Source organism: Drosophila eugracilis, unplaced genomic scaffold (genome assembly GCF_018153835.1).
Source record: "Drosophila eugracilis isolate 14026-0451.02 unplaced genomic scaffold, ASM1815383v1 contig_47, whole genome shotgun sequence".
Classification (NCBI taxonomy): Eukaryota; Metazoa; Arthropoda; class Insecta; order Diptera; family Drosophilidae; genus Drosophila; species Drosophila eugracilis.
The window spans coordinates 1,791,356-1,809,355 of NW_024573338.1; the positions used below are offsets into that span (position 1 = coordinate 1,791,356).

Here is an 18,000-nt window from a genome sequence, read left to right on the forward strand (position 1 = left end):
AGATGGGAGATGGCTAGGTGCGTAGGTGACGCATTATCCGTCTGACAATGACATCCGGAAAAACTTCATCGTATGTAGAACACATTATATGTACTTACTGACTACAATACACGTCAATGAGAGAGAGGGGAAAAAACCCCAAATGTGGTAATAATTTATGCAAAAGCTGCCAGCAGCATCAAAGAAAATATCAAATGAAGAGCGGCTCCTTCTCATATACTTAGCATAAGCCTCAAAAATAAGCCTCCTTCTGCCAGAATGGGAAATGTTATGAGCGATGCAAAGATACTCATACAAATCTAATGAGTTTTAATTTTGCCAACTTACTTATGATTCTGCTAATCAAAGAGAGAGTTTATTTTCAGAGTTGATTTCACTTTTAATTGAAGAAAAAGCTAATATCTTAAAACATTTCCACTAACCTGATGTTGTTTTTATTTGCATTTTTCAGATATATGAAGAAGATGCGAAGGCTCGACTCCTGACAGAGTCCAGACCTAGATCCCCCAGTCCAGTAACGAGTCCTTGGCCAGGACAAAGGGCCACTTGATGAGGGACCGAAGCACGCTGATCTGATTTGCAGGATTGAACAAGGGCGAACGATATAACCATAACTGGAATAGCAGAAAAAGTAATTTGGAATTGTGAATGCAACGGAGGAGGGAACGAGAGCGCTGCAAATTGTGTACATATTTTGTCTCTGTCTGTTTCCGGTCGCCTGCTATGGTGTAAGTGTGTATCGGTGTTCGTATCTGTGTCTATCTCTCTGTGTGTGTGTATATTTCGTGTAAATAAATGCAATGCAAAAACCGAAACAGAAACGGCAACATCACAAGAAACAGGAATAACAAGCGAAATGGCAAAAAGTGCAGTTAAGCGTGGAAATTGCATTAAAAATTGAGCAAAAAATTGTGAAAACACAAAAAAAAAAGAAAAGCGAAAAGCGTCGAAAAGACAAAAAACGGAACAAACAAAGACGCAAACGCTGAAGTTAACGAGCGCTAAAAAGCAAAAAAATAAAAACATAAAGCAAAAAGAAAACTCAAGCCGCCAAAAGGAAGAGTAAAGTTTTGATTGAAATTTTCACTGTGCTTTCATCCTTTTCGGGATTGTGTAAATTTCTGATTAAGCAACTAGACACCATCAACAAACGTAAAATAATACTGCCTCCGAAAAGGATTTTCCCACAACTTAACCTAATATCAAATATAAAATATCAAATATCGAAGAACTTTTCGTAATCGAGCAACAAAGCACTTGGCAGTTCGTGTTTCCCTTTTGTTTGTCATGACAGTTCGGGCCTACATTCTGCTATATTTTTTATTGTTTATGCACAGTTGCGGTTCTCCTAACCATAAACACAACTGACTGATATCGCAAAATTGAGCCGTGGAAACTGAAATTCAAGTGAGTCGTGCAGTAAAAGTCAAAGTCAGCTGGCTAAAGGCAGAAGGCAGGCCCCACCTAAAGTCCAAACAAAACACCACTCCACCCAGAAAGTCGGGTCGTTGACAAAGTAACGCATTTAGTGATAAGAGCCAAACGACTTTGGCAAAATGAGCAGCCAAAACAGGAGCAAAAGTAGCTGGAGGAGCACAGGGAGCACAAGGAACCCAAGCTGGAGCTGGCGAAGCACGGAGATGGTCCAACTATTGCTCCTTATCGTCATCGCAGTCGCATCATGTTTGCCGGGTAAGTGTCAACAGCAGTCCCTTTCCCCTGTCTCCTGTTTCCTGTTAGCATCTACAGACTTATCAGCCAGTTCCCGGAATTAATGCAAATATTTAACGTGCTTTTTTATGGATTTGTCGTCGTCATGCGGCTCGATTCAGTTGCTCCTTCTGCCCGGCTACCCCCCAAAGCCTATGTAGATACATCGAGGTCCTGTCATAATAAGGAGCTCTACAGAGAGCGAGACAGAGAAGCCCTCCACTTGACATGACTTGTAAATGGCTTTCGATTAAGTTGTCACATTAGCATTAATCTTCAGCTCCAAGGAAGCAGCCATCTTCGAGCTCATTGAAGTTCAATCAAGTTGTCTGGCAATCTTTTTACTCTCCTTTGCCCTCCCCTCAAGTAGAAACGTGCTAATGAGCCGTGAGCTGATGAGTTCACTCTCTTTTTGAAAATATTTCTCTCAAGCGGTGGTTCTGAGGTGATCTAGGTCAGCAGGAGATCTATCGAAGTGCTCACGAACGTTGTAATTGAAATATAATTACTCGCATGAAAGCCGCTTAAACCGTTCAGCCTTTAAACTCATATATATTCATTATTTCATTAACAATTCAAGCATTTTACAGCATCGCCGTTGAATATTAAATCGAACGGCAGTGGAAAACAAGGCGAAGCGTTTTAATAAATATTACCGCTTGTTATGCATATGAATATGCATTCGGCATTATCCTGAATGTTGTTTCCTCACAGGCGTAATCCGATAATCGTATGGGTTGGGGTTGGGTGGCAAGAGCTTAAGGCAATTACTGAAACCAATTGGTTTTAAATTTAAGAGGCCATTTCATCAGTTTTCCTTGCAATTTCGTTGTTGCTTTTCTAATCCAAATGACGAACTTAATGCCAAGTTCACATGGGGATTACGTATACGCAGTGCTAGGTCACCCATAAAAACTTTTTTGGGCATGCAAAACAATGAGGCAACATCGTAAATGATAGTTTTATTTAACTTTTTTGTTTGGGCGGTGATGGTGAGTGATCATTTCTTTTATTTGGCCATCACAAATCAGCAGATGGGCCCAACGTTTGTCATTTGATTTTGGTCTCACGGTTCAAAGTCCCTTTCATGTCATTTCATTTCGATTCGTTTTTCGCTTGGCATTGTTTCAGTTCGCCTCGTTTGATTCGCAATATTTTCATTTACAGCAGCAAATTCGAATTGGGAACTCTGCTATTTGTGTTTGTCTTTTGTCTTTGCTCTCTATTTGCTCTCCATTTGTGTTGTTTTCCTAATTCCAACTATTTGAAATGTTTTTTGTTTGGGAGGCGTAAGGGGAGAGAGGAGAACTACAAACAATATTTGTTGTTTACCCAGTGAGCATTTCTAATGTCGCTTGGCTTCTAATTCGGAATCGAAAATAGTTAATGCGAAATTAATTTCCAAATTGAACCAGAGTCATAAATAAAACATTCGCCTCGATTGGAAAGAGCTCTTTTTCCTTTCATGTTCTTCGCTTTTATGGCAGCGACAAAAATTGGTCTCAATAAAAATTTACGTTTCATAAAATTTATTATGTATGCAATACAATGGCCTTAACACACTCAGCGGGATGCATGGGGATGGCAAATCAAAGCAGGAATGACCAAAAAACAACAAGGAAATGAACGACTTTATATGCAGGATAATGGCCAGGACATCATGGTGGTGGGAATTCCTCACGTATGTGTTTGACTGTCCGTATGTCTGTGTGTTTTTGTGGCACTCAAGCAGGCGGAAATTTATTACGGCCATGAATGTGTGTGAGCCTGAGAAGAGATCGGACAATCCTTGCCCCATTCTGGACACTTGAACTTCCGACAACTATTCGGCTTTATTCGAAATCATTGACCAAATTCTTAAGTAATCAAACTGAAAGTTTTCATCTATCTCTCTCAACTGTGCCCGATAAGACCTTTCCACTCGCCCAGATAAATACAAATCATGCAAACTGGCCAAAAAAAAAAAAAACAGCAAAGGCAGCAGCAGCAGAGGAAAAAAGTTCAACATGACTTTTCAATTTTGGAATGTGTTTAATGGGCTCCAGTTGGAGTATCCGTATAGCCTCTACCATCATGTGTGTGGGTGAGTGGGTGCAAACAGCTGACTGTTAATGGAAATTGGAGCCATATCACTGGCTCCTACATAAAATCTCAAAAGTTTAGATAGGAAAAAAGGTTAGAGCCGAGCCAGCTTGGGTGGCAACTTTTAATGGCCCACTAAAATAATGAAAGCCAAGACTTAATCAAGACTTTTTAGACCAGGTAGCAATTTCAGTCTTGTTTCAATCGATATTCTGACAAAATAGATGGCACTTTTTATGACTCACTGGGAGTCGAAGAATCCAAATGAGAAATTTGAACATTCTGTTACTTTTCTTCTGGTCATAAAGTTTACTAAAAGTTTTCGTTAAAACAGAAGCTCCAAAGTGAGAACGAATAGAAAGTGCCTAGTAATGCTATTAGAACATAGAAAGAACTTAAGTCACCCAAAGTTGTTAAATATTTCCCATAAATTCCACCTTTGAGACACATTAAATGCTGTCACGCGTGTGTAACAATTAAAGAAAATCGCGACCTGCAGAATTACGTGGAGAAAAGAGTGGAAAATATGGGAAAAAATGTCGCCAGCAGTTGCCAAGCTACCGAGCACGTAATGAAAATATTTTGCACATGTAAAGATATATATATCCTGGAGAGGTGGGCGTGGTCTCATGTGATTATATATACATATGTATATATATCCAAATCCAAAGGCGTTTGTATGCGACGCCTGATTGCAAACAGCTTCCTGTTGCGGCACGCGCCTAATTAAATTAGAGAGCGCAGCATTTGGAGCTCAATTGCGGATGCAGATGAGGATGGGGAATAGAATTGAATGGTATCAGTACGACGACGACGAGAACAACAACTACAAGGACAACAGCTTCCCCGGCAGCTTAATCCGCAAACAAAGCAAGTGTAAAGAGGGATCCCAGCGGGTGTGTTGGGTCCTGGCATGTGCCCTGTCATCGATTTCCCCCAGCTTTTCTGGCTTCTCAAGGACCAAAGCATATTTTCGCCTAGCAAAATTATGCACAAATTTTTCAACCGTAGTTGTGTTACTATGTGTGTGTGTGTGTGTTGGTAAACAAAGTCGGGCAAATATGTGCATACACATGCACAGGAGTTGTGGGTAGTGGAAGTCCTCTCCCCCAGTTTGTTGGGGCTTTTCTAATGCAAAATAAGCCAAAAAACAAAGCAAAGGCCAAAGGAAGCATCTATCCAGCTGCCAGTCATGGTCTCATCTATCTCATGGCCCTCTCCCATGCTCAGATTTGGTAAAATACCCTGCCTGAAAGAAATTTCATTCATTGGTATTCATAACACTTTTTAGTTTAAATATTTCTTAAATATTAATTTGATTAAGTGAAAGGATATCTCTTTGTGCTAAGCAATATAGAGATGTTTATTAAAATATAATTTTAGGGCTATAAAATTCTTCACTTTCATCACAAATCTAAGTATATTCCCCTTCCTTTCTATACACCTAATAATTATTAATTATTTATTAACAAAATACAGATTTAAGGACATTTCTCCCCGTGCATTCCCTTTGCATTTCCCATTTTCACTGTGCCCTACTAAATTTCGCACAGATTAAGGATTTTTCCAGCTGCAGTTGAAGTCGAGTCGACGTTGTTGAGTTTTTGTTGTTATGCATTTGTTTTTTTTTTGTTTTCATTTTGGTTGTTTCATGGCCAAGGGGGCTGGCAACGCTGAAGGGGGCCCAAAGCCCCATGGCAATGGACTATGTGGGTGGTTGTTGGGGTCATGGTCGCCGTATCCCTCTCGACTCACCCGAACTGAAAGTCTTTTGGCAGCAAACAACATTCATTATGCATGCATTTTAAATTGTAAATTTCACTACCTTGCAGTCAGAGGAAACCTCCTTGAAGCCGGCTGCCAGAATGGATTTGGTGGCAGCCACAGCTCCTGTTCCGGCTTTTCAGCTCCTCGTTCCGGCTAAGATGCTGTCAGCTTTGGACCAGGCTAAGACCTACTGATGCGCTTGATGAGCTTTTGGCCATATTGTTTGAATTTTTACCAACTCACAGGGCTTAGACCGCCTTTATGTTCCCCTTCGGGATTTTCCTTTTTGCCTTCGCATTTCCCAAGAATAATACTGCCAAATTGAATTATGCCAGGAATGGGGCCAAAAAATAAATCAAAACTTTGAAACCGTTTAATCGCTTAAACTTATACACATTTTCCCATTACTAACAAAACACAAACTTAGATATTTGTTAATGAGTTGATCATTTTCATGCACTGAACCGAGTGCTTGAGTTAATTTGATTAAATTAGTTGCACCATCGGCATTCCGGCAACAAATTGTGGCCATTTAAAGTGGCCCTAAAACTTCAAACTGCTTAGAAAGTATTATGTGGAGACGAGGAGCCAACCAAATTGAATATCTCCTTTCAAAATTGCCATGACAACTGGTTGGGTAAGGGAAGGGCAGGGAGCTGGTTTGAGGAAATTCGAGCGTCAGAGCCACCGAAAAGTTTGTGGCGCCTCAAAACTTTTGTCTGTATGTGAGGCATTGGATTTTGGGGCATAGATCAAAAACGCAAAAAGGGGTTAGGTTAGAGGGGCTCAAACCTAAGCTCAGGCCGGCTCTGATGGCGATGATGGAGATGACGATAATGGGCATTCAGGCAAATAGGCAAATCCGAAGGCAGGGACTCCGGACTATGGACTACGGACTCCGGACTCCGGACTCCGGACAGGTTGCCATTGTTGGCAAGTGGCAACAAAGTCAGGCAAACAAAATCCGTCCAGAGGAGTTATATCTCTGTCTATGGACTTCGGGGCACCCCACCCCCTTAACACACACACACACACGCACATGCCAAAGCCTTTTGGGTCAAAAACTTTTCAAATACCTAATCCCCATGCCAGTGGTAAGAATGGGTGGAGCAAAAAACGGAGGCTTAGGTCTCCGTTTCAACCTGATTATAAATAGAAAATTGTCCGCTTTCTTCGGGGGGTCAACCGTGTATGTATGTATGTATGTGTGTGCGTGTCATGTCCTGTGAACGATATCCCCATAAGTCTGTCGTCTAAGCTGATTCTCAGCTCTATTAATAGCTGATTGGCTCCGGCCAGCTGCACCTGACGACTGGCTTGCCTGGCAGTCATATTGATTCGGTTATGACAGCGGCCGTATGCCACCTGATCCTAACCTTACCTTTTCTTACCTTACCTTGCCCCAAAGGCTAAGTGGAAAACCCTGTTGTTGCCTTATGTCTTCACCACCGGAAAAGCTTAAAGAGTTTTTTACGACCAACCGGCTTTACCTTGTTTTTTTCGATGTTTTGTGGTTCTGGCCAAAGTTTTCGCCTTTGCCCAAATGAGCCAGCTATAGTAGCATGCGTCTTTCGACCACTACAGAGGAAATCTATTTGGGGGAATTCCAACTATTTGGCGTTCTGGCCCGCCCAAAAGCCAGTGTAAATTGTTGTCGGCAGCCACATGAAAGAGAGGACTTAGATAATTGAAACTGCGAGCGGTTGCCCCAGCAATGTCCAAACGAACTTTACCCCTCAATATCACTAAAAATTAACGACGCGCTTTCCCGCTACCCTGCTTTTCCCTTTTGCGTTGAGCCAAAAGTTGGCACAGATAAGGCCGGAACAACAAAGTGGCAACTGGAAATTGGTAAGCCAGCTGAACGAGGAGGGCACTGAAAGAAAAGCTTAAAAATTAGAACAATTTGGGCTTTAAGTCTCAATTTAAATATGAAAGAAACTTGAAAGATATAGCCTTACGCGTTATACGCCGCTTAACTCAACGAGGAACCATCGTAATAAGGAAACCCAATTAATAATATTGACCTGATATTTTTCCGTGTAGCTCGTAAAGCTAAACCCAATCGATATTGGCCAAAGTCGCGTCACGTCACAGCCAAGCGAAAGCAAATAAATCACAATATCTTGTGGCGGCGGACAAGTCGCCAGTTGCTTGAGGTGAAGCCTTGACCACAGGATATAGGATACGTGGTGGATGGCGGAAAGGCGGAGTATCGAAAACGGAAGGCAGCGCGTCAAGTTATCAAATGATTTATTTACGAGCCCCGCCAGGCAAACAAACAAGCCCTAGAGGACTCTGACGTAGAGGGGTCCATATCGACCAATTTGCCGAAACGACAAACGCGTGGCAAGTGTGGAGAAAATGTCACAGGCTCTGCCGCAAGTTCAAAACTCTTGAACCCCAAACGTCGACCAGGAATTATAGGCAAAAAGCAGTTCTTAAATAGAAGACACTTAAAGTGTGGTCTTTTAATAGACTTGTCACACACAAATCGAACGGAAGCCAATAGCCAGATGGTGCTCCTCCCACCGCTCCTTCGCCTGTCACAGTGGCATATTTCACAAATGAAATTTAATCATTTTAAAAGCCATTCAAAATTGACAAAAAAGGACAACTGGTGTCCAGCAGTCTCTCTCTCTCTCTTTCACTCTGGCTTTGCTACCAATCACTTGGCCAGACCTCTAAATCTCTGCCTTAGAACCAGCCTCTTCATGTTTATGAATATAAATTAAGATGTCCCCCCACCCACACACACACCCATTAATTCATTTACCTGCCGCTGAGAGAGTCTTAAATTGAAAAAGTAATTCAGGGCCCGCTTTGCTGGCCCACTGGCATTTGCTACCACCCCAAACATCCCACATCCCCCATCCAACATCCGACAGCCAACGCAATTTGCGGCAGAAACCACAGAAATTTATGTTTTAGCCAGGTTCGAGCGTTGGAGAGGTTGGAGGAACTGCGCTGCGATTCGAGTGCGAGTCGAGCGCGCGCACATACAATAATTTTCAATTTAAAGGTAATTTTAACCCGCACATACACCTAGTAGCATACGAGGACTGAAACAGCAGCAGCCAACAGCATTTCGGCCATAATTTAACTTACAACAAGTTTCAATAAGCCATAGGTGGAAGAGGCCCCCTTTTCTGGCCACCAGGCCATGTCCTGCTTCCTTCCTTCTATTTCTGGGCTGTTCGAGTATGTGTGTGTGAGTGTGTGTGTGTTGCCAAAGTGGATTTAGCCATAAAATGGCAATGTGCCGCAGCAGCAGCAGAAGCAGAAGCAGGAGCAGCGACTACAACTACGACGAAAAAGCACAACAAAGTTAAATGCAGTTGATTTTTGTTGCCAGCGGCTCTCCTGGAAAATAGCCAGGCGAACGAAGGAGATTTTTGAAGTAACCGCAATTCATATTTCATACTGCCTTTGGCCATAAAAAAAAAAGGGCTGAAAGGAGCAAACGGCTGGAAATAGCGTGAAGAAAATGAAAATGACGCAAGACGAAGGCAGGACCCCTTCTGACCCTTCGCTTGACTCCTGAACCAACGGAGTTGCCACGCGAGGATCTCGGGGGTTAAGCGACGGAGCGAAGGTGGTGCAAAGTGTTTGCAAAGTAATTTCCGTTTCCTGCTCGCCTCGAGTGGCAGGCGAACGTCCTTACCCATCCTGTTCCTTCTGCTGCTCCTGTCCCCGCTTCTGTTACTGCTGCTGTTCCTTCAAAAGCCAAAGGCAAAAGCCGGGGGAGGATTACGCTTGGCGCGCTCATTAAATTGCCGTTTCAGCACATGCATAAACAGACCGAACAGCTTCATGTACTTGTCACTCCTGACCAAACCGCACTAAGCACCTAAACCACCTAAAGCAGCCAAACCAACAAAGCCATCTCTGAACCACCCAACCACTGACTGGCTGCCAGTGAACGTTCCCAGTCATCCGACTTGGACACTTTAATCCCAAACGGTACTCAGACGGCGAACGGCGTCGTAAGTCCATAAAATCCAGAAACGGAAGCGTATTCGCTGCATGTGAAGTGCATTCGAAACGTGCTTCTCGACAGGATTTCGGGTTCGAAACCCATTTAAATTCCAATTGAAATGCAGACACAACAAGACCCGCCTCCATGCAGCACCGAAAATCAATAGCCCGCTGGCATAGAAAGGCTCCAAATGTGCAGAAGCTAACTGGGCCAACCGAATGGTTAACCAAAATAAAGAATATATATATTTTTTAAGTAACAAAAGACAGCGTTAAAAGGGGATACTAGTGGAAAGGTAGGGATCTGCATTTTAATCAGAAGTTCTTTTACTTTTAATTAAATCAAAAAATCTACAAAAATGGATTAAAGCTTGACTTTAATAGTAAACAATTTATTGTCAAAGGTTTTCCTCTTTTCGCTCTGAAAATAAATCACAAAAATCCATCGAATTGAATGTGAAAAATGTTAGCCCCCTAGAATAACATCTGCACCGCCATCGATCGGTGTATTCCTGTAACTTTGCGTAACCCAATCAAAGTGAAATCAGCCACATCAAAAAGTCGTTTGAGGAAAGTTATATTTTTTTTAGCGCCACAAAGAGGGCGCTTGATTATGCAATTATAGGGGTGTTCGTTTGCAGGGCAGGAAATGCCTGCCAAAGAATCGGTGTAAAAAAAAAACTTGTTTGTCAGGAACAGCAAAAGCAGCGGGAAAAGCAGGAGCAGCGCAGCAGCAGCGGAAGTGGCAGGGCTCGCATTCAGTTAATTTGATTATGCGGCCAAACAAAAGTAATCATAATAATCCGAAAATAATAATGGAAACGGAAGGCAACTAGCAAACAAACAGTGGTAGAGGCAAAAACTCCATTAACTCATAACTATTAACAACTACAGCAAACCGACAACTCGTAAACAACGGCGAAACTTATAATGGACACATGTACGGGCGACTGGCCAGGACATACACACATACACAGACACAAACACACATACAAATGAAACTACAAAACCGCATTACATACACGCACACAGGCGCAAGCTTACAACCACAGGCTCATTATCCTTTTTAATAAAGCTTATCAATGCCAGGACATGCGAGCTGCCAGCGACAGCAGCAGCAGTACAGGCAGGCAGGCAGCAGGAACATCATCAGGGCAGCAGGAGGACCAGTTGGCCAGCCAATTATCCCAACTCATACTCTCACACACACTCGCACACTAGCCTGAGCAGAGGATCCTGTGACAAGACTCCTCCGGTGACAAGAACAACGAACAACCAACTGGCAGCAACAACATTAACAACAACGAACAACGATGAGAACGACAAACAGTAAATTCAAAGATAATTTATTATAGCGACACCTGTAATTACCATGAGCCATAAAATAATACACACACATGCATCTTCCACAGGAATGAGAAGCTCTGTGTGTGTGTGTGTGTGTGATGTCCCACAGCAGAGATTAATTGTGGACTCCACTGGCTCTGGAGGTATTGGAGGGCAGGTGAACCTCCTTTTTTTCGTGTGCGCCTGCCATCTTAATCAGGACACACACACACGGCTAAACTAAATATGAAATTGCCACATTTAATTGTGTTGCGGCAACAATGTTGTTGTCCTTACTAACACACACAGTCATAAACGCTTTTCCCCCTCCTCTCCTCATTTGACTTTTGAAAGTTGTGTCAATTCTAAGGTTCTTCCAGCTAACTGCTCTTTAAAGGGAGGTTAGTTTGGTTTTTGTGAAGAAAACTGTAAGTTAAGCCTGGGAGAAGGTTCTATGGTCTTCTATCTTTTTATGTTTTCTGTATTTATTCCAATACTTATTAATTTATATCACAAAATCTTCGCTAATTTTAATTTAAACACCTTATTTCGTTGTTAAAAAAAATGAAGGAATTCAATTTGGTAAGTGAAAGTCACAACTATTCTGTCACTTTCATTTATTTTCCTTTTTAGGTTACCCTGCGACGTGCTTTAGGGTATTCCCGGGTTCTGCTCACCTAAGCCTGCTCAATCCCCTTTAGTTTTTTATTGTTCCTGCCCCAAGCTGGCAACACTTTAATCTTGTTCTGCGCACCGCAACAACACACGCACGTACATATTTTATATTTATGCCCGTGTTTGTCTGACTGTCTCTCTAACTGACTGACTGACTGGCAACCTCCCCTTTGGTTGTGGCTGTGGCAATGCTCTCCCTCCCCCCTTCTCTTTGGCCCGTGGATACCACCGTGAATCCCGTGACTTGTAGGTATTTTGTGGTCGTCGGTGCGGCATGAAACTAACAACAAACAGCAGTTCGGGGAGCAACCAGAACAGAGCACACAAATGCACACAGGGCGAATACTTTCTTTCGCACAATACGCTTATCCTTTCACATCCGGCATGGGCACTAGCACCTCCCCCTGATCCTGTGGAGACCCCGCGCCATCGTTGATTGATGTGCTTTTGGCCTGGCTTTAGCCTTACTATGGCGCGGTTTCTCATTTTATTGCTTGTCGCTTTTTGTTTCGTTTTTAGCCTTTTGTCTACGGTTTAGTTGTCCTTCGTCCCGGCGTTCCTTTTCGTGAGCCAGCAGTGCAAGTTTTCCCCGTAATCGCATACGTCAGAAATTATGTTCTTTCGCCATTTGAAATGACAACAATTTCCTCCTGCAGTCGTGTCACGTCACTTCGCCTCCCCCTCTATATTTCCGTATGGGAAGGGTGTGAGAAATCTTTTCAGCTGAAAAGTGTATATCCTTCCTGACTTGACTGGCGGCGGAACCACTATCAACCGACTGTCTGCCCGGATATCTTTTTAATTACACTAAAACGTGCCGAGTCCCCGAATGGAGGTCACTTGGGCTAACGAGCGTCAGTCGCATTCCCTGAAAATATCCTTCCTCCGTGAACAAGGACCCATCCGTCACACGTGCAAAACGCTTGCTGGGGTGTGGGCTATAGAGGTTCGTGAAAAAAGAGGAGTAGGACACACTAATCCGATTAGTTTGGGCTGACATTCTGTGCTGGCAGAGTGCAGCCTGAACTGGTCCCAGTTCTCAGTTCCCCAGTTGCTGGCCAAAGGATCCACTCCGGCTCATTCATTCATTTCATTCAAATGTGACAAGCCGACAAAATCCAAAAAAAGAAAAAGCAAAAGGAAAAGCAAAAGCAAAAGTCCCAAGCCAGACAACAAAAGTGGAATAATTAAAAACAACGAAAAAGCGTGAAAGCGGAGAAATAAATTTATCCCGACAAACATGTCTCGGAAAATGGGTCGACATGGAAACTAGATTTGCCCAGCCAGACGGGCACATTTTGATGGCAATTTTTGTGCATGCTGTGCGAGATTAAAGGAAGTGCAGAATGCATCCAACCATATAGCTGCCATATATAACGCTGCTCTATTCATTGCCTCACTTTATGGCCCCGGCACTTAAGGGACAACCTTTCGTTCATTCCGCCCCAAGAACGGTTATTTTTATCACATAATATTTTATTTTAACGGCAATAAAGCGTAATTTAATGAGCCTATAAAATGAAAATACATTAGAGGGTAGACCCAGTCGTAGACGCCAGCATCCTCTTTGGTTCCTTTTTGCTGGGAAAGACTACCTGCGTCGACTCCCCCATCGTCATCTTTTGGGCCATCTGTCAGCGGGTCTCATTTTTATGCCAAATTAAATGTCTTCCAGCTCGGCCGAGATTTTCCTTTGCTTAGAAAAAGCGAGTCAGGGGGAGGTCCACAGGAAGAAAAGGTATAATGAAGAGCTTAAAATTCTAATTAAATGATTATTATTAATTACCCTGAAAAGGAATTTTGTGTCGTATACATAAAAATATTTTTGAAACTCCTTTAAGGGTCTAATTTCCTAATTTAAAATGGAAAATTATATCTATAAGAACTTCTATAACTTTGAACTCTACAAATATATGAGGAAACTTTGTTTTCTGTGTGGGAGGACATTTATTTAGCGTCGACCGCTTCGCTTCGCTTTTGCAATCCCATTTCTTATACAATTTTCGCTGTCTAGCATATTACACATACGCCCCATATTTCTCGTGTTTACCAAGTCTCTTGGCTGGGTAGTAGTAGCAGCCTGAGTCCTTTTTCTTGGGCTTGGCTCGTGCCAGCCACTTGCCCTAAGAACACCCCCTACCATAACCCATTTGCTACTGCCCCCCTTTTGCATGTCTGGAAACAGTTCAGTGCCTGATATTCTGACTGCGACTATTTATTCGCTGTCTTCGTTACATGGCATGACATTGACTTTTATTTAAATGATTTCTCTCCACTGCACTGCCGCCTCGGATTGGCTTTGACTGTATGGGTTGGTTATGGGGTATGGGGGAGTATGGGGCTTTGGACTTGGAGTTCGACTTCCAGGGCAGATCCTTGAATGGCGAAGGCAATAGACTGCTGTGCTCTTGCTTTCAGCTGTTTGTTTTCGCCTGGCAGCCATTGTGCTTGTTGACTGAATGCAACTTGTAATAAATATTGCAGGCGTTCCACTTCCTCGGCTCGCTGCTTCCTTTCGCTATAAATATTTGTTAGCCGTTTACTTTGCCATTGCTGATTTGTGATATCTGCTGGAAAATGTTCTGCAGCAGCTGCTGAACTAGCTTAGCATTGGGTAATGCATTAAGCATTGTACCAGCATTCAAAGGCAAATTGATCGCATAAATATGGACATGTCCTATTTCTGTAACGAGCTAGCTCTTAAGTATGCAACACATTTGCAATGAATTCATATTAATTACCCCGATAAGAGCAGCCCACCCACGCTGCCACCACCGCCAGGCCCTCCAAAGGCCATTTCAATATGAAAACGACATAAATTTTGGCCAAAATGCAAAATCGATTGCATTTCGCAACATTTGGCAAGGGAATGGATGGCGGGTAAACGATGGGCATAAGCAATGAGCATAGAGCATAGAGCATCGAGCCTAATGCAGGCACACATGGACATAGACATTGGGGTGCACATGTGTGTGTGTAATCAGAGCAGAGAGCGTACACAATACTACAAAATAAATTTTTAATTAACCCAAATTTGGAAACTAATAAAATGGCACAATGTACAATCGAACAATCGAACGGACAGTTTCGGTAGTGACATGCAATGAGGCCTTAATAATTTACCCAAACAAGAGCGATGTATAGGGGTTTGGGGTCCTGCGTAGTTATTTCATTTGCTGTTTGTTCAGCGGGCGCAAAATTGATTTGACGCCGGCGGGCAAACAAGGAACGAAACATTGTTATTATGCAATTACAAGGCGGCCCCAAAGTTAATGCACTGCATGATTATTAAAATATATTTTCGAGCCCCTCGACAAACACAGACAACAGCCGGTCGGTCGCTCCTCTCGTGTGTACATTTCACATAACAAATCATGTACAAACAATGTCACAGCAACACCTACTATACCCGTGACCCCTGACGGTCCTTTCAGCTTGGCAAACAAATATTTGCACACTCGCACACAAGATGAGAGGGGGTGGTTGGAGGGTGGTATATTGCTGGTTGGAAAATGGCCGGAAACCGCTGCTAAACGCTAGCGGATGTGGAACGCAACAAGCGGCAGCGGCAACGGCAACGGCTGCTGTTGGCCAAAAACTTTGCCAATTAAACCAGAACCACTTAACCCAAAGTGATAACCCGAATGCCCCAAGCAAATCATGACAGCACCAGCAGGAAGTAGCAGAGCGTTTCCATTGGTTGGGTATGTGTTAGGGGGGGCGCTGGCAATTCTCATAACAATTAACTGGCTGCCGCCAGGACCTTATTCTATTAACCAATGGTGGTAGTGGAGAAGCCTTCAACTGACAGCCAGGCCAGCCAGGCCAGCCAGCCAGCCAGGTCGCAGTTTACGCTTAGTTAGCCCCGGGCAGCTCATAAACAATTTAAAATGTCATACATGGCGTATGCGCAACGCCATCGCTTACGCGTGCCAATTAAATACTAGGTTAGGAATTATTTAAGCCCCAGCTGGCTACCCAGCGAAGGCAACCTCAAGAAAGCAAGTCGTAAACAAGGCTAACATACACACACACACAGTTGGTTAAATTTACGATGCCAGAGGAAAATACGTAAAGTTGTTTTTACGGCACCCACGACTACGTTGCTGCGACGCATGAATGACATACAAGCTTTACTGTTTGTGCCACGTATCCTTGGGTGTGCTTATGTCTGTGTATGTATGTATGTGTGTGTGTGTGTTTGTGGTATCAGTGGCCAAGTAATTAAGCAAAGTACAATTTCGTACCATTAAGTAATTTCACTCCATTCATTGACTCACCAACCGACTGGCCAACTGGCACTTTGACTCAATCCCCACACCCTCGGCTACATTTTGTTGTTGTTAATTTATCGCTGGAGCAAATGGACTTTCCTGGCCGGCAAAGGCGAGTGCATAATGCCCACGCTGCGTATGTGTAATGTGCTGGCTCATTTACGTGTTCGTTTCGCTTGCTATTAAAAGGGATTTCTGAAGAGAAGCAAAAGCAAAGCTAAAAGCCAGAGCATAGCAAAGGCAAAAGTAAAAGCAGGCTTATGCTTGAACGCGGCGTCGATTTAACATGTGGTCCACCTGTCTTCACCACCCTCCCTTCCCCTTTCCAGCAAATGTCAGCCGGAAAGTGTTCACCCAGTAGGTCAGATGTTATCCTTTTTGTTTTCTGGCCGCTTTTTGGGTTGGAGGAGTTGTGTTTATGGTCGGTTAAGTCAGTAAGTAAATTTTAATGCTCTTTTCGGTTAGTTTATCTTTGCCTTATTAATGTCTTTCGGAGGGGGAAAAGATTACGAAGAAGTCTTAGGGTATGGGGGATGGGAAAAAAAACAAGGAAGTAAGGAAAACAACGGAGACTCTCTGACCCTTCGATATGCATTTCAATTGAGGATTCCGGGATACAAACAAACTTCTTGTCCTTGGACAACAAGAAATAACAATAAAGGCAATGCTGGCCAGGGCCGAAAAGGAAAGCCCACGTCCTGTCTGTTTGCCAGTGCCGAATCCGGAGCCGGGGTTCCATGTTGTTTGTCCCCACTCAGCAGGTTCCGATGCCACACACAGAATCACACATACACAATTGGCCAAATGCCATGCCAACAACAACAGAAACATCAACGGAGGGCGAGACCAAGGAAAACACACAAAAATGGAAACCAGTGCCGCAACCGCCAGTTGGTAACTGGTGACTGCCAACTGAAAGAGTATCAACCACATGCACACAAAATACTCGAACAAAGACTGGGGCACAATGCAAATGTGGCAAGGAATAGGACGTAGTAGCAGTAGTCGAAGTCTATTGCCGGATTAGCCAAGTGTCCTGCATGTAAATCGAAAAGTAGTTCATGTCGATCGGTATTTGATTCGGCCTACAAATTGCCAACAAGCGATAGTTTAGGATCCATGTTAAGGTGTATCTTAGCCAAATGATTCTCTCAGACAATTCGGAACATGCGTATGACTATGCACATAAATAATGATCCAGATGTTGAGAGGGAAAAATTTATGAGCATTGAAAATAACAGAATTCCGAGCAAACGACCGACCACAGACATAAATTTAACTTTCTGGCAGACAGGACGATTCTGCTTTTGTTGCACAAATTAATTTCATTGGAAAATGTTAAAAGTCAGCAAAAAATAAACAACCCAAATGAAATTCAAATCAAATTAAATTCCATCTCAATTGCAAGTCGAAAGATTTCGAATGTGTGTTTGTCGTTCGAAATAAACCTGCAACAAATGCACCGCACATTGTGGTGCAGTTCCACCAACTGGGTATCTGTCCAATCAAGGGGACAACGACTCCGCCGGACTCCGTCTCAGCATGTGTGTGACAAGCTGATGAATAATGTCGCCCCGGTTCTTCACGATGCTGGCACAAACTTTCTCCTACGGGGCGCGAGATGGAGAGTCCTGCCAAAAGGGTCAGGGCTAAAAACAAGGGCCAAACAACAAACTTCTCTACATTTAAAATGTTTTTCAATAAAAGTTTATCCTACTGCAATTGTTTTTGCCATCTCGAACTGCTCTTATTTTCCTCGCGACTCCACTCCACCTTCAACAAGATGTTGCAGCATCAGACTCGCTTTTATTACACTTCAAAAAATCAATTTTAAGTCGATATTAAAAGGTTTTTCATTGTATTTTGGGCATTTAATAGATTTTTTGTGTTTGAAAAACTTTAATAGATCATTTTGAGATATAAAGAAGATTAACTTATTATATATATATATGATATATATTATGTATCTTAACATTTTTCCCGTGCAGTGCTCAGCTGTCAGTTCAATTGTTTTGCACTTGAAGGGCAATTTATCTTAGCAGCGGAGAGAAAAGCCATGGCGACTGCTTACAATGCATTTCCGGCACGGAGACCGTCTGAGTGCCACACACGAGTGCATAATCCTTTTAAATACAACTTGACTGCAAGCTACGACGAGTCCTTGCCAAGAACTAGAATACACGACAGG

The 18,000-nt window shown here is 43.0% G+C and overlaps 1 protein-coding gene across 6 annotated transcripts in view; it reads left to right on the plus strand.

The window, feature by feature from the left end:
- LOC108109479 (kin of IRRE-like protein 1) overlaps positions 1 to 18,000 on the plus strand; it is a 109,919-nt gene that overhangs the window by 34,672 nt on the left and 57,247 nt on the right. For 5 of the 6 annotated variants that reach the window (XM_017218007.2, XM_017218005.2, XM_041819152.1 and 2 more), the window contains exon 2: positions 452 to 1,692. In XM_017218007.2, coding sequence (XP_017073496.1) covers positions 1,557 to 1,692 — 136 coding nt within the window. In that variant the 5' untranslated portion in view covers positions 452 to 1,556. Of the gene's footprint in view, positions 1 to 46; positions 148 to 451; positions 1,693 to 18,000 lie in introns of those variants that run through there. The other variant, XM_041819151.1, reaches the window with a different exon arrangement.